Below are 12,873 nucleotides of genomic sequence, written 5' to 3'. Positions count from 1 at the left end.
GGCTGCTGTGTCTAGGGACTGGAGCAGCCGAGTAAGCACTGAGCAGGGAGTGGCCAGGGCCAGGGGCTGTGAGCCACTGAAGGCGCTGGCAAGTCTCAGAAGGAAGGCTCTGGGGCGCTGTCACGCTTTGTTCGGATTTCTAGAATAGAAGCCAGACACAGGACCCTGGGTGATTTACATACCATTCTCACACTGAAATTTCCAGGCCCGTATTTTCTAGAAATTCTAACCTGGATCAGACAGCAGTGAGAGGCCAAGCCAGGACTCTTCCCTGGAGAACTGGGTCAGCACCCTCACCCTTGGACCTCCTGGGATGGCAGGGAGGCAGAGTTGGAGATTTATCAAGAAGATGTCCTGAAGATGGAGACCTCGTTCCTAGGTATCCAGGATGGAGGTGTCTCCCTAGACTCTGAAGTAAGAACTGCCACCCAAGACGTTTTCTGAGCTGGCAGTGTGGTTCTTGGAGCCAGCACGAGGTGTGGTCCTTCAGACGGCGTGGGACTGGGGAGCAAACCCAGGGCCTCACTCATGCTGGGCAAGCACAGCCACTGAGATACAGTGCCAAGCCCTTTCGCTTTTTTCTGTTTTGAGATAGGATTTCGCTAACTTTCCCAGGCCAGTCTTGAACTTGTGGTCTTCCCATCTCAGCCTCCTGAGCTGCTTGGATTTCAGGCCTGTGTCAGCAGGCCCAGCTGACACAGTGGGGTCTTGCTCGAAATCTTGTTGACTAGAACGCAAGAAAAGTCCTGAGTATGGATCCTATGAATACAAGGAAGGCTATCTTTGTCCCCAGGGTCAAGAATAGCAGCTCTGTCCTTAGGGGCAGAAGTCTTGTGTCCTGCCATGACTATAGGACCTGGGAGGCTGGGGAGGCAGATAGTCCCAAAGGACCTGGAGGGGATTCCTAGAACACTGTGTTGTCCCTGGGTTAGGAACCACTGTCTCTGGAACCTCACATGGGCTGAGCCCTGCTCTGCCCAGCTATACTCTTGGGAACGCCTCGCCCTCCCACACCTTGGTCATCTTCCAGCCGGGCACAGAGGCAGGTTCCTTAGGCTGGCTTCCCTTTGCCTGTGTATCTTGGTTTGTTTTGCAAATGTTCTTTTCCCCTCAGGCTAGACTCTATTGAGCCTATGTGTCCCCCAGAAGGGAAATGCTTCTGATTTTCTGCCTGTCTCTAGCTGTTTGTCCCTCAGGGCTCCTTGGGCACTTATAACCCTAGGCTGCTCCAAAAGTCTCCCCTAGCTTTCTCCTTCCCATTCGCCAGGTGGGCCAACGGAGTGTTCTCAACCCTGCCCTGGGCCTGACTGTCAAGGATCTGATTCTGACTAGATCAGCTCACTAGAAGAGAAGGTCTAGTGAAATGGAGAATTCTTAAGCTCCCCGCATTTTAAATCTCTTTTAAGAATCAAGGTCTTTGGAGCACATAATTGGGAGTTAAGAGAGGGCTTCCTGCTGGGCAGTAGTGGTGCATGCTTTTAATCCCAGCACTCAGGAGGCAGACGCATCTCAGGGCCAGCCTAGTCTACAGAGGGAGTTCCAGGACAGCCAGGGGTATACAGAGACTCAAAAAACCAAAAAAAAAAAAAAAAAAGAGGGAGGCTTCCCCTAAAGGAAACTGGCCATCTAGACATCTGGAAGGGGTCTCCTATCCCTAAATTCTAGTGGCCCAGAAGGACTGAATACCCAGCTGTTTACACCTGCATCTGTCCCTGCTGGCTCTTCCCTGGAGGGGCAGAAGGGCTGGTGTCTCCAGGTCTGAAGTAACAGAACCAATAGAGACTCCTTTCCCTGCCAAGTTGAGCTTCCGACATTGCCAGTAAGTCAGAGTTTCTAGCACATTCATTGCTGCTGTGAAGAATCCCCATCCAATCAGGAGGAGAGTCTAAGCTGCAGGAGGCAGCTACACTCAGCCGAAGCCGCTTTCCCGATGTCCTGGGCCATTAAGGTTTTCCTAGAGGCCAAGTGCAGATGCCAAGGCCGTGCTGTCCCCATGTGGTCCAAATTTTCTGACCTAGGAGCCCCAACCCCTCACCATCATCTGAAGCAATATGGCCAGGGTAAGTTCTCCACTCCACAGCTGACACCAAACCCCAGCCACTGACTTTCTCCTGGGAGGGATGACATGGCATGAAGTCCAGGCATCCCAGTAAAAAAGGGGGTTCCCAACACCCCACATCTCAACAGTGAGACCCAGCCATCAAGCTCATCTGAGACTGTGCAGCCAGAGGATCCTTGCACACAGCCAGCATGCATGCCACCCCACAACCCCCACCGCCTCAGCCATGCTCCTCAAAATGAGATCTGTGGAAACTTTGTCCTCAGTACCAAGAGAACGAGAGCAGGGTGGCGAGATGGAGAATTGAATAGCATGTGGGTGTCTGGATATGAGAAGTTAAATCTAATGAAAACTTCATCTAGTTGAACCAAGAAATCAGAAGCAGGGCCTTTATTCCTGTCAACAAGGATACAGTGAGAATTAAACCTACGCAGGCTGCCATTTCCCATTGACCTTGTTGCTATGGTGACAGCCTTCGAGCATCAACAACTCGAGGAATTCCAAAAGGGTTCTCATTCACTGGAGGCTGGGCACAGCAATGGGCTCCCTCTCCAGCTAGCTCTGTCACGCGGTTGGGAAGTAGGGTGGCCCATGCCCAGGCTTGCCTGGGAGTGGCCCAGGGTCCCTGAATAAGTGACTACCTTTTCTGTGTCCAAGGTGACCTGGTTTGGATAACAAGTTAAACAAATGGTCACCCTTGCCATGGCTGTCTCCTGTGGCGGTGCTGGGTACATATGAACTCAGACAGAAGAGGAGGAAGGGAGGGGTGACCCAACAACCCCAGGACAAAGACACCAGGACAGTGACACTGCCACTTGTCACTATTTGTCACAGTGCCAAGGATCTCTTCCTGAGGGAAAAAAGGGCCAATGTGGATTCTTGCTGGTGCACATGCATCATCACTATGGAGATGGAAGCCTTCCAGAAACAGAGAGGCCACCAGGGAAGAAGGGCCTCTCCTTCCTTCCCCCCGTCCTGTCCCTTCCCAAGTCTCCCTAGAATGAGTTATCACAGCAGAGGTAATTGTCCCTCTACCACCAAATCGGAATCCCCCTTACCACTGTGTCCTTAAGGTCCCTTGAGGAATGGAGTGGAATCAAGGGAGGCGTCATGACAGCTATTTATAGATGAGAGAGCCGAGGCAGAAAAACTTCTCCAGAGAACACGAGCAAAGAGGTGCAGCCACACTAAGGCCGCTGTGACTGAAAGCCACCTGCCTCCCTTGGGCTCCAAGTCCCAGCACCGTCCTCCCTTGCAGCCTTCAACAAGTGTGGGCCACAGCATAGGCCCATTGGGCCAGAATGAGCATCTGCTGACATATCGACACATCCTCTCACCTTGGTGGCAGGAATCCCCAGTGAGAAGGCGGGTCTAAGGGCCACACGTGTCATGGAGGCCTTAGCCCCACTTCCAAATCCCTGGTAAAGTCCGTCTGCAAGTCCGTCCGCTCTACAGACCTCCTCTTCGTGCTTCCCTATGCTGGCATTTGGCTGCCATCGTGGAGGCCACGCTACACCTCCTAGTACCTGGGCTAGGGCTGGATCTGCAGCCCTGATGAAGACCTCCTTCCCTCCCTCTGCTTGCTGGGGGGTCTCCAAGAGCACCTACCTGACAGGTGCCCTGTGCTCCCCCATTTCCTCCTTGTTCTCCTGCTCCCCCAGCTCCTCCCTAGTCTCCCTGCTCTCCCAACTCCTCCCTATCCTCTCTGCTCTCCCAACTCCTCCCTGCTCCTCCAGCTCCTCTCAGCTCCCCCCTGCTCCCCTAGTTCCTCCCATCTCCCTTGCTCCCCAGTTCCTCCCAGCTCCCCCCTGCTCCCTAGTTCCTCCCAGCTCCCCCCTGCTCTCCAGTTCCTCCCAACTCCTCCCTGTTCCCCCAACTCCTCCCTACTCCTCCTGCTCCCCCAGCTCCTCCCTGCTCCCCCAACTCCTCCCTGTTCTCCCAGCTCCTCCCTGCTCCCCCTGCTCCTCCATGCTGCCCCAGCTGCGCTCTCTAACCCCACACCTGGATTTGGCCTTCCAGCCTCCAGAGCTGTGAAGAATGCACATCTATTCATTGTGACCCCTCCCCTAGCCTGCGACATCCTGGGATAACAGCAGAGTAGAGGCTGCAGGCATCTCTGCAGCAGAGGACCACTAACTAGGCTGTGTACACAGTGGAAACTTGCTGTTTCCAGTTCTGGAGACTGGAAGGCCAAGGTCAAGGTGACTCTGAGGTTGGCTTCTGGCGAGGTCTCTTTCTGGCTCTGCACAGTTTCCAGCTGCTATCTTGCTGTGACCTCACATGGCTTCTCTTTGTGTACAGGCACTTCCAGGCTGTCTGCCTATGGCATGAGGGCCTATGACCTCATCTATTAATGACTTTCTTAAAGATTTGTTGGGGGGATCCATGTGTAGCTTTGGGGAAACACCATTCAGTTCATCACAGGCAGAGAGATCTATGCACTCCACTTCCTCTGGGAGACTCATGGATGGAGCTGCCATACCCAGAATGCCCTCAGCTGGCAGTTGCCCGTGTCAAGATGAAGTCTCCCACCTTTGCCAGCCCTTTTTCTCCCCATCTCAATCACTCTCCCATGGCAGCTGACTGCCTCTCGGGAAGATGGTCTCCAAGCTTAGCCACGTGCTCTCATTGGTTTCATTTATTGGTAGTGGGGGAGCTGTCGAGCCACGGTTCTGGTTAGGGAGACTATCTTGACAGGCCAGGTCAGCAATGGTGTAAGGCCACCCCCAGCTGCAGCTCGACCATAGGTCCTCACACCCCTCAGCAGGCAGCCCAGGGTCCCCAGGCGACTCAGTAGGAAGCCACAAGATGGAGTTCTTTAAGGTCTCAGCATCTGCTTCCTGTAGATCAGTGTGACCTTCCCAGCTGTTCCTATCCTGAGGAGGCCTGGACTAGGGTCAGTTTACCCACTCCATCCCTGCTTTATCCCCTCTCTTGGACATTCCCTATCCCTGCCTTCCTGGGGACTCAGGTTCCCCTCTATGCCTCGACCAGCCCAGGGACCACTACCCAGGCTTCATGTATGGGAAACTGAAGAAAGGGTCCCTCTGTCTGAGGTTTTTTCCAAGTTGGGGCATCCTCCTGAGCCAGGAGGAACAAATAGTGACTGGGAGGGGGTGGATGTGACCTAGAGCCAAAGGGGCTGTTTCCCTGGCCATTCTTTTCCTCTCTGTAACCTTGCATTTGATCGAGGGCACTTCCTGAGTTCCCTTTTGTTGCCATCATAGGGTAAGTGTGGGCCTTGGGCAGGGGTGGTGAATGGCAAGTGCCCTATACGTTTATGAACCTTCCCTTCAAAACACATTTTTTCCTCCGCAGTAGAAATCTCCTTTCCCGCTGATTCATTACGTGTCGGGAAGCCGAGCATGACATGTTAAAAGCCGTCTTGATAGTATTTGATATTCAGTACTAACAGCTCCCCACCCTGAAGGAGGGGGCTCCCCCCGCCATGGAGGAGGGGGCAATCTGCATATTGGAGATACCAAGACACTGGGTAATTTGCATTAAGCATCCAGAAATTCGCTGCTTGCAATCTGTCACCCTTCGCTGGGTTTTCATTTTATAACTTTCACAACATAAGGAAGAAAGCAAGAGGCAGAGAGGATGAGTCTGCAGCAGTGGGGGCTGGAGAAAGAATGGGCATGTAGGGAGCTGGTCAGAAACTCCCAGATGCCACCAGCCCCGTGGACGCTTAACAAGCCCATCCAATCCAAAGCGTGATCTAAGACTGACACGTGGCTGGAAGTCGGCAGTGGAGTTTCCCTGAGAACACTCATTTCTCTAGAAAGCCAAATTGAAGTAAGTGGGGAGGGGGGTCCCCAAAGAGCATGTGGCTTGGCTTGGCAAGTGGTGCCTGCTCAAGGTTCCCACAGTAGATATTCTAATGCAAGACCTTCCTTCCTGGCCTTGCACTCCCTGCTGGATTAGGGTCAGGACAGAGTTATGTGTTCTATCTTGGTGGCATTTAAGGACACATGCACACTTACACACATATATACACATACATACACACACACTCACACACACATGTACACACATACATGTACACACACACACACACACACACACACACACACACACACACACACTGTAGGAGCTTTAAAACATGCCTGAAACACTTCAGCCCCACAATATCAAGTTGTTGGTACCAAGGAGGGGACATGCAGCTGGTATAGGCTGTTGCACGTTCTGGAGAGCAGAAGGAGAGTCTCTGGTACCCTCCAGCTCCTGGATATGATGTGTGCTGTCATCTCCCCTCCCTGATCCTGTTTCCTCATCTGTGAAATGAATCTGGAGAGGTAAGAGGCCTGGCCCATGCCCAGGACCCTCCTGCTGCTGTGCAGCCTGTATGCTGGGACTCTAGACAGAGGACAATTTGAAAAGGAGATGACACAGCTATAGTGATGCATGGCAACCTGGGCCCTACTTTCTGCTCCTGGAAACATCCCGGGAACATGATGTTCAGAAAGAAGAAACCTAAATGGGTTTAATTAGCAAGATCTAAGGCCTCCTGGATCTGTGGGGATTCCCATTCCCATTGGAACACAGCCACACACACACAGGGAGCCAAGAACAGAGCTCCCTTCCCCTGACCTGCAGAAGGAAGGACTGCAAACACCATCATCTCACCACCCCACAAAGCTCCGAGCAGGCAGGGACATCTCCAAGGCTAGGCAGATCAGCAGACTAGCAGCAAAGGCCACCTAGTCTCATCGTCTCTGAGCCACCAGAAGCTGGAACTCACTGAGGACATCAGAAGATTCTGGAAGCAAGTCCCTGAAGACCCCCAGAGGAGTAAATGGCAAGGAAGGTGAACATCACCTGGTCACGTGGACAAGAGGAGCCCGAAAGGAAGACAGCCTTGAAGAATGCCCGCCAGGGCACAATCACAGACCTGGCTTCCTCTCTTTAAAAACCCACCATAGATGTGATGAGGAAAAGCAGCTTGAGGTGAATGGCCACCTTTGGGGTCTATACTGCGTTTAGAAGACTGAGCTGTCTGTGGATTCACTACCAAGAAGCTTCCATCCCAGTCACAGACCTCTATGGGCCTCAACCATATCCGGGGACATTGCTACCACCTCCTGCTTCATCCATGTCACCATCATCACTGTCCTCATCATGAACAGCTATGACAACGCTATTCTTTGTTCAGTTTGCATGAAGGCATACAAATGGGTCTTCTACCTGACTAGCTGGTGAGGCATACCCTAGTCTATTCCCATTTGAACTTTATAGACAAGGAAGCAGGCTCAGAAAGGCAAACTAATGCACCTTGAGCTCACACAACAAGATCCAACAACCCTTGCCTTAAACCCAGATGTGAGCCTGTCCCAGCTCCCCCCTGTCCTGTAGATTACACCCCCTATGGCTGCATTCTGGAGCCCTACAGGTGTCCCCATGCTTGATACCCACCTCTCTGCCTTTTTCTCCCACACACTCACCTCCCTACTGAGCCCCAGTAGGGTTGAGCCCCAGTGCTGTGGGTTCACTGTTGGAGACGCCAGAATATTGAGTGGAGTCATGCACCCACTCAGGGCTCAACGCACTCTTGGTAGGATCTGCTTCCTCCACACACTCAACAGGGCAAGTCCGTTTGTCTTAGGGGTCCATCCAGCTTCATCCTGCCAGGCAGGTGGCCACCTCTTTCTGGGCTCTCCACCTCAACTCCAAGGACTACAGATACCCAGGAGTGAGCCAAACCCCAGAGCAGCTGTAAAGATGGTGGGTCACCAATTAGAACTGGGACTGAGTCCCTACACTCATGGACCTATCAATCCTGTCCCAGCTCCAGCTTCTCTTGCAATTCTCTTGAGAGTGGAGAAGTATGGGGAGGGTAGAAGCTGGAGTCTCCCTGTAGGGGAGAGCCCCTGCACACATGCTCCGGGGGCCTCCTGCTCACTGAACCCTCTCACTTCTGCCCTGTGAGTCTGCACAAAGCCTTACAGTCTGCGGACATGTTGGAGCCCCCCCCCCCAACTTCCTGTCTTCCTCCTGTGCTTATTTTTTACCTCTTCTTGGGAACCCCCTCCCCAAAGAGCCATCCAGTGCCTTTGACTTTGGAGAAATGGAAGCGAGACTCTAGGCAAACTCCTCCCCAGTTCAGCAAAGGCGGGGAAGCAAGGAAGGGCTCAGAGCTCCAAAAAAAGCGGAGACCCTGGTAGATAGTTTGGCCTCCCAAATAGGTCCTAGCGCCGGCCTTCCAGCATGCTGAGCTTTCAGAGCCTGATACCATCTCCCCAGGACAGTTCCTTCGCCAGCAGCCCCTTACACACCTCTGCTTCTCTCTCTCTCTCTCTCTCTCTCTCTCTCTCTCTCTCTCTCTCTCTCTCTCTCACTCTCTCTCCCTGCAGTCCATGGTATCAAGTGGACCTGCAGCAACGGGAACAGCAGCTCAGGCTTCTCAGTGGAGCAGCTGGTGCAGCAAATCCTTGACAGCCACCAGACCAAGCCCCAGCCTCGGACCCACAACTGCCTCTGCACCGGCAGCCTGGGTGAGCTGGGCCCCGGGGGCATGTGGTACTGGACATCGGGTGGGCTCTCCTGTCCTGTCCAGTGAGGAAAGGGATAAGCAGCGGTCTCCAGAAGCCAGGTGGCACTGGGCACAGTTGGGGGGCGGGGCACTGCTGTCGATCCATCGAGGGAAGGGGTGAGTGGAGGTCTCTGTGGGCACATGGTACAGGGCCATCCTGTTCTGTGAACAGAGAGCTGAATTGGGGATCCTAGGGAACAGGCCATCCTATCCTGTCCAGAAAGAGATGAGACAAGGAGCCAGTTGATATCACGGCAGCTAAGAGAGGCACCCAGCAGGCCCTTCACCCTGGTCCTGCCCCCCAGAGTCAACATCATAGCCTGCTTTGGACAAGAGAGAGCAGTTTCCAGTGGGGCAGTGGGGACAAGGAGCAACGCACAGCTGCCCCCAAAGAGTAGAGATGGTTGGGGTCCAGGGCCTCCACACACTGCAGGTGCCTGTGGGGACCATGTTCTTAGGAAGCCTCGGCAGGAGGCTCAGGTCAACAGCTGAGGCTTGTCACCATCTGTCCTGAGTCAAGGGGACCACTCAAGCTAAACCTGACTTTGGCCTCCGTCTCTTCCAAGAAGGGAAGGTATCCTACACTCCACCCTAAGGTCTCTGCTTTTCTGACCATGGCATTTGCTTTGTGGGGTATGACTCTTCACTCCCCTGACTGCCTTCATTAGATCCATCAATCAGTTGAGTCCCTGCTCTGTGAAGACTCCATACGTTTAGGAGTCTAGATGGTTAGCCTGAAACAGAATCAGGAAGAATTCACCCTTTTCTCAAAAGCAAAATGACCCGTCTAATAGAATGGAAGGAGTAATCCCTGAAGATGTGAAGGTTCCAAAGAGTTGAGGACAGGTCCTGGCTTAACTGAATGGTGGAGAGTGTCACCTCCAAGACCTTCATGTGGGGCTGGCAGGATGGCTCAGTAGGTAAACGCGCTTGCAACAAGCTACCCTGAGTTTTCAACTTACTTAGGGGTGGAGGGACCCAACTTGTGTTAGTTGTCCCTTGACCTCCACACCAATGCCGTGACACATGTCCCTCCCCATTCCTATATGCCAAAACTCAATGTGGATAAAAATATTTAAGCCGGGAGGTGGTGGCACACGCCTTTAATCCTAACATTTGGGAGGCAGAGGCAGGTGGATTTCAGTGAGTTTGAGGCCAGCCTGTTCTACAGAATGAGTTCCAGGACAGCCAGGGATCCAAAGAGAAATTCTGTCTTGAAAAAAGAATTTAAATAAGTTCTCACCCTAGAGCAGAGTCTAGAATGCTTTTTGATTCTAGGGTCTGAAAGCTGACCTGGACAGGGATTCCTTCTCCTCCTCCCTGGGCCAATCTCTGGTTTCTGGTCCCCAGAACAAGGGTCCTGAAGGTCATGGGTTTCTTGAAACATTACACAGCCAGAATCAGGTGTGAGAAGTTAGGCTGGGCATGGAGATATAGTCACAGACCCTGGGATGAGCCTTCCAGGTCAGAAAGAGCCCTTCCAGATGAGCAGTGTCTGTCTGTGATGGTGAACAGGATTCTGCTGAAAAGTGACACCCCACCCACACCCCCTGGCTTCCCACACACCACATCCTGCTGCTTTTGAAAAAGAGCAACAGGATCAAATCATTTGGTCATTTCAGGGTGGTCACATAGGGCATGGCAGAGCTCCAGGTCTGGGAGTGGATCCCAAGTGTCCAAGAATTGTGGTCTATGTCCCGCCTGGGGTCTGGATGGGGACATTGCAAAGGGTTCCATCTAGCTACTTGGAAGAAGAATAAGCCAAAATCCCAGCTCTGACTTTGTGTGTGTGTGTGTGTGTGTGTGTGTGTGTGTGTGTGTGTGTGTACATGTGTGCATATGCATATGCATATATGTGTGTGTGTGTTCTGCTCCCATCTCCACAGGAGCGGGCAGCAGCGTGCATCATAAGTGTAACAGTGCCAAACACCGCATCATCTCACCGAAGGTGGAGCCACGGGCTGGGGGCTATGGGGGCCACTCGGAGGTGCAACACAATGACGTGTCAGAGGGTAAACATGAACCCAGCCACGGCAGGGGCACAAGCCGGGAAAAGAGGAACGGCAAGGTGGCCAAGCCATCACTGCTGCACCAGAACAGCACGGAGGTTTCCTCCACCAACCAGGTGGAGGTCCCTGACACCACCCAGAGCTCCCCGGTGTCCATCAGCAGCGGGCTCAACAGCGACCCAGACATGGTCGACAGCCCAGTTGTCACAGGTGTGTCCAGCATGGCAGTGGCCTCTGTGATGGGGGGACTGTCCCAAAGTGCCACAGTGTTCATGTCAGAGGTCACTAATGAGGCCGTGTACACCATGTCCCCCACCGCTGGCCCCAATCACCACCTCCTCTCGCCTGATGCCTCTCAGGGCCTTGTACTGGCTGTAAGTTCTGACGGCCACAAGTTTGCCTTCCCCACCGCGGGCAGCTCAGATAGCCTGTCCATGCTGCCCACCAATGTGTCCGAAGAACTGGTCCTCTCCACCACCCTTGATGGTGGCCGGAAGATTCCAGAAACCACCATGAACTTTGACCCTGACTGTTTCCTCAATAATCCAAAGCAGGGCCAGACATACGGGGGTGGGGGCCTAAAAGCTGAGATGGTTAGCACCAATATCCGGCACTCGCCGCCTTCGGAGAGGGGCTTTGGCTTCACCAGCGTCCTCACCAAGGAGATCAAGACCGAAGACACCTCCTTTGAGCAGCAGATGGCCAAAGAGGCAGCGTACTCTTCCTCAGCGGCGGCTGCAGCATCCAGTTCCCTTACCCTGACTGCGGGATCCAGCCTCCTGCCATCGGGCGGTGGCCTGAGTCCCAGCACCACCCTTGAGCAGATGGACTTTAGTGCCATAGACTCCAACAAGGACTATGCGTCCAGCTTCAGCCAGACAGGCCACAGCCCCCATATCCACCAGACCCCCTCCCCCAGCTTCTTCCTGCAGGATGCCAGCAAACCCCTACCCCTTGAGCAGAATACCCACAGCAGCCTGAGCGACTCTGGGGCCACCTTTGTGATGCCCACGGTGAAAACGGAGGCCTCATCCCAAACCAGCTCTTGCAGTGGCCACGTGGAAACTCGGATAGAGTCTACGTCCTCCCTGCACCTCATGCAATTCCAGGCCAACTTCCAGGCCATGACGGCAGAAGGGGAGGTTACCATGGAGACCTCTCAGGCAGCTGAAGGGAACGAGGTCCTCCTCAAGTCTGGGGAGCTGCAGGCCTGTGGCTCTGAGCACTACCTGCAACCAGAGACCAATGGGGTGATCCGAAGTGCAGGTGGTGTCCCCATCCTCCCAAGCAATGTGGTGCAGGGACTCTACCCGGTGGCCCAGCCCAGCCTGGGCAACACGTCTAATATGGAGCTCAGCCTGGACCACTTTGACATCTCCTTCAGCAATCAGTTCTCAGACCTGATCAATGACTTCATCTCTGTTGAGGGGGGCAGTGGTACAATCTACGGGCACCAGCTGGTGTCGGGGGACAGCGCTGCACTCTCACAGTCCGAAGATGGGGCACGTGCACCCTTCACCCAGGCGGAGATGTGTATTCCCTGCTGTAGCCCCCAACAGGGCAGCCTGCAGCTGAGCAGTGCCGAGGCCGGGGCCAGCACCATGGCCTACATGCATGTCGCCGAGGTGGTCTCAGCTGCCTCTGCTCAGGGCACCCTGGGTATGCTGCAGCAGACCGGACGGGTGTTCATGGTGACTGACTACTCCCCAGAGTGGTCTTACCCAGAGGTAAGCTTAAGATGCTACCACACGCCGCCCTACCACCCACCTCACCTGCGCCATGGCGCAGCCTGGGAAGCTTGTTTGCATGTGGCCATTCTTTGGATGGAGCTCTGACCAGAAACACAAAGCTGTTCCCTTCCGCGGTGGCTCTTAGACTTTTCTGTAGCAAGGAGTTTTCCAGTCAGGGCTATTCCAGGAGGCAAGTCGCCCTTCCCAGCTCTGACCAGAGCAGTCTGCTGTGTTCTAGCCACAACCTTGGCTTTCCTTCCCTTTTCTTTCTTTTCTCTTTTCCTTTCCTCCTGTTTAGTCCCCCGCTCTTTCTTCCTCTCTCTCTCCACCCTCCCTTCTTTTGGGGATGGACGGTGTCTTGGTGGCACTTTTAAAGCATCCAGAAATCAACACCAGAGTCGTGGGGTTATTGCTCCCTATAGTTCAAGCTTTGGCTTCACTAAAGCAAATGGGAAAACTTCCCAACCAAAAGTGACAGAGAGGGTACAATTGTGGAACACTCAGCCATCTACAAAATCAGCATGGCATATGACCCAGGCCACA

The 12,873-nt window shown here is 53.8% G+C and overlaps 1 protein-coding gene across 1 annotated transcript; it reads left to right on the top strand.

The window, feature by feature from the left end:
• The first annotated feature begins 4,062 nt into the window (after positions 1-4,062).
• Positions 4,063-12,648, top strand: LOC131904341 (calmodulin-binding transcription activator 1-like). The gene is made up of 3 exons (XM_059255452.1): positions 4,063-5,857; positions 8,413-8,553; positions 10,478-12,648. Exon 3 carries the CDS (start codon positions 10,786-10,788, stop codon positions 12,433-12,435), a length of 1,650 nt encoding a protein of 549 aa, XP_059111435.1. The 5' UTR covers positions 4,063-5,857; positions 8,413-8,553; positions 10,478-10,785; the 3' UTR covers positions 12,436-12,648.
• The last annotated feature ends 225 nt before the right edge of the window (positions 12,649-12,873 follow it).

This window comes from Peromyscus eremicus, chromosome 2 (genome assembly GCF_949786415.1).
Source record: "Peromyscus eremicus chromosome 2, PerEre_H2_v1, whole genome shotgun sequence".
Taxonomy (NCBI): Eukaryota; Metazoa; Chordata; class Mammalia; order Rodentia; family Cricetidae; genus Peromyscus; species Peromyscus eremicus.
Note: the sequence above shows the minus strand (reverse complement) of the source record. Positions and strands in the feature narration are given on the sequence as shown.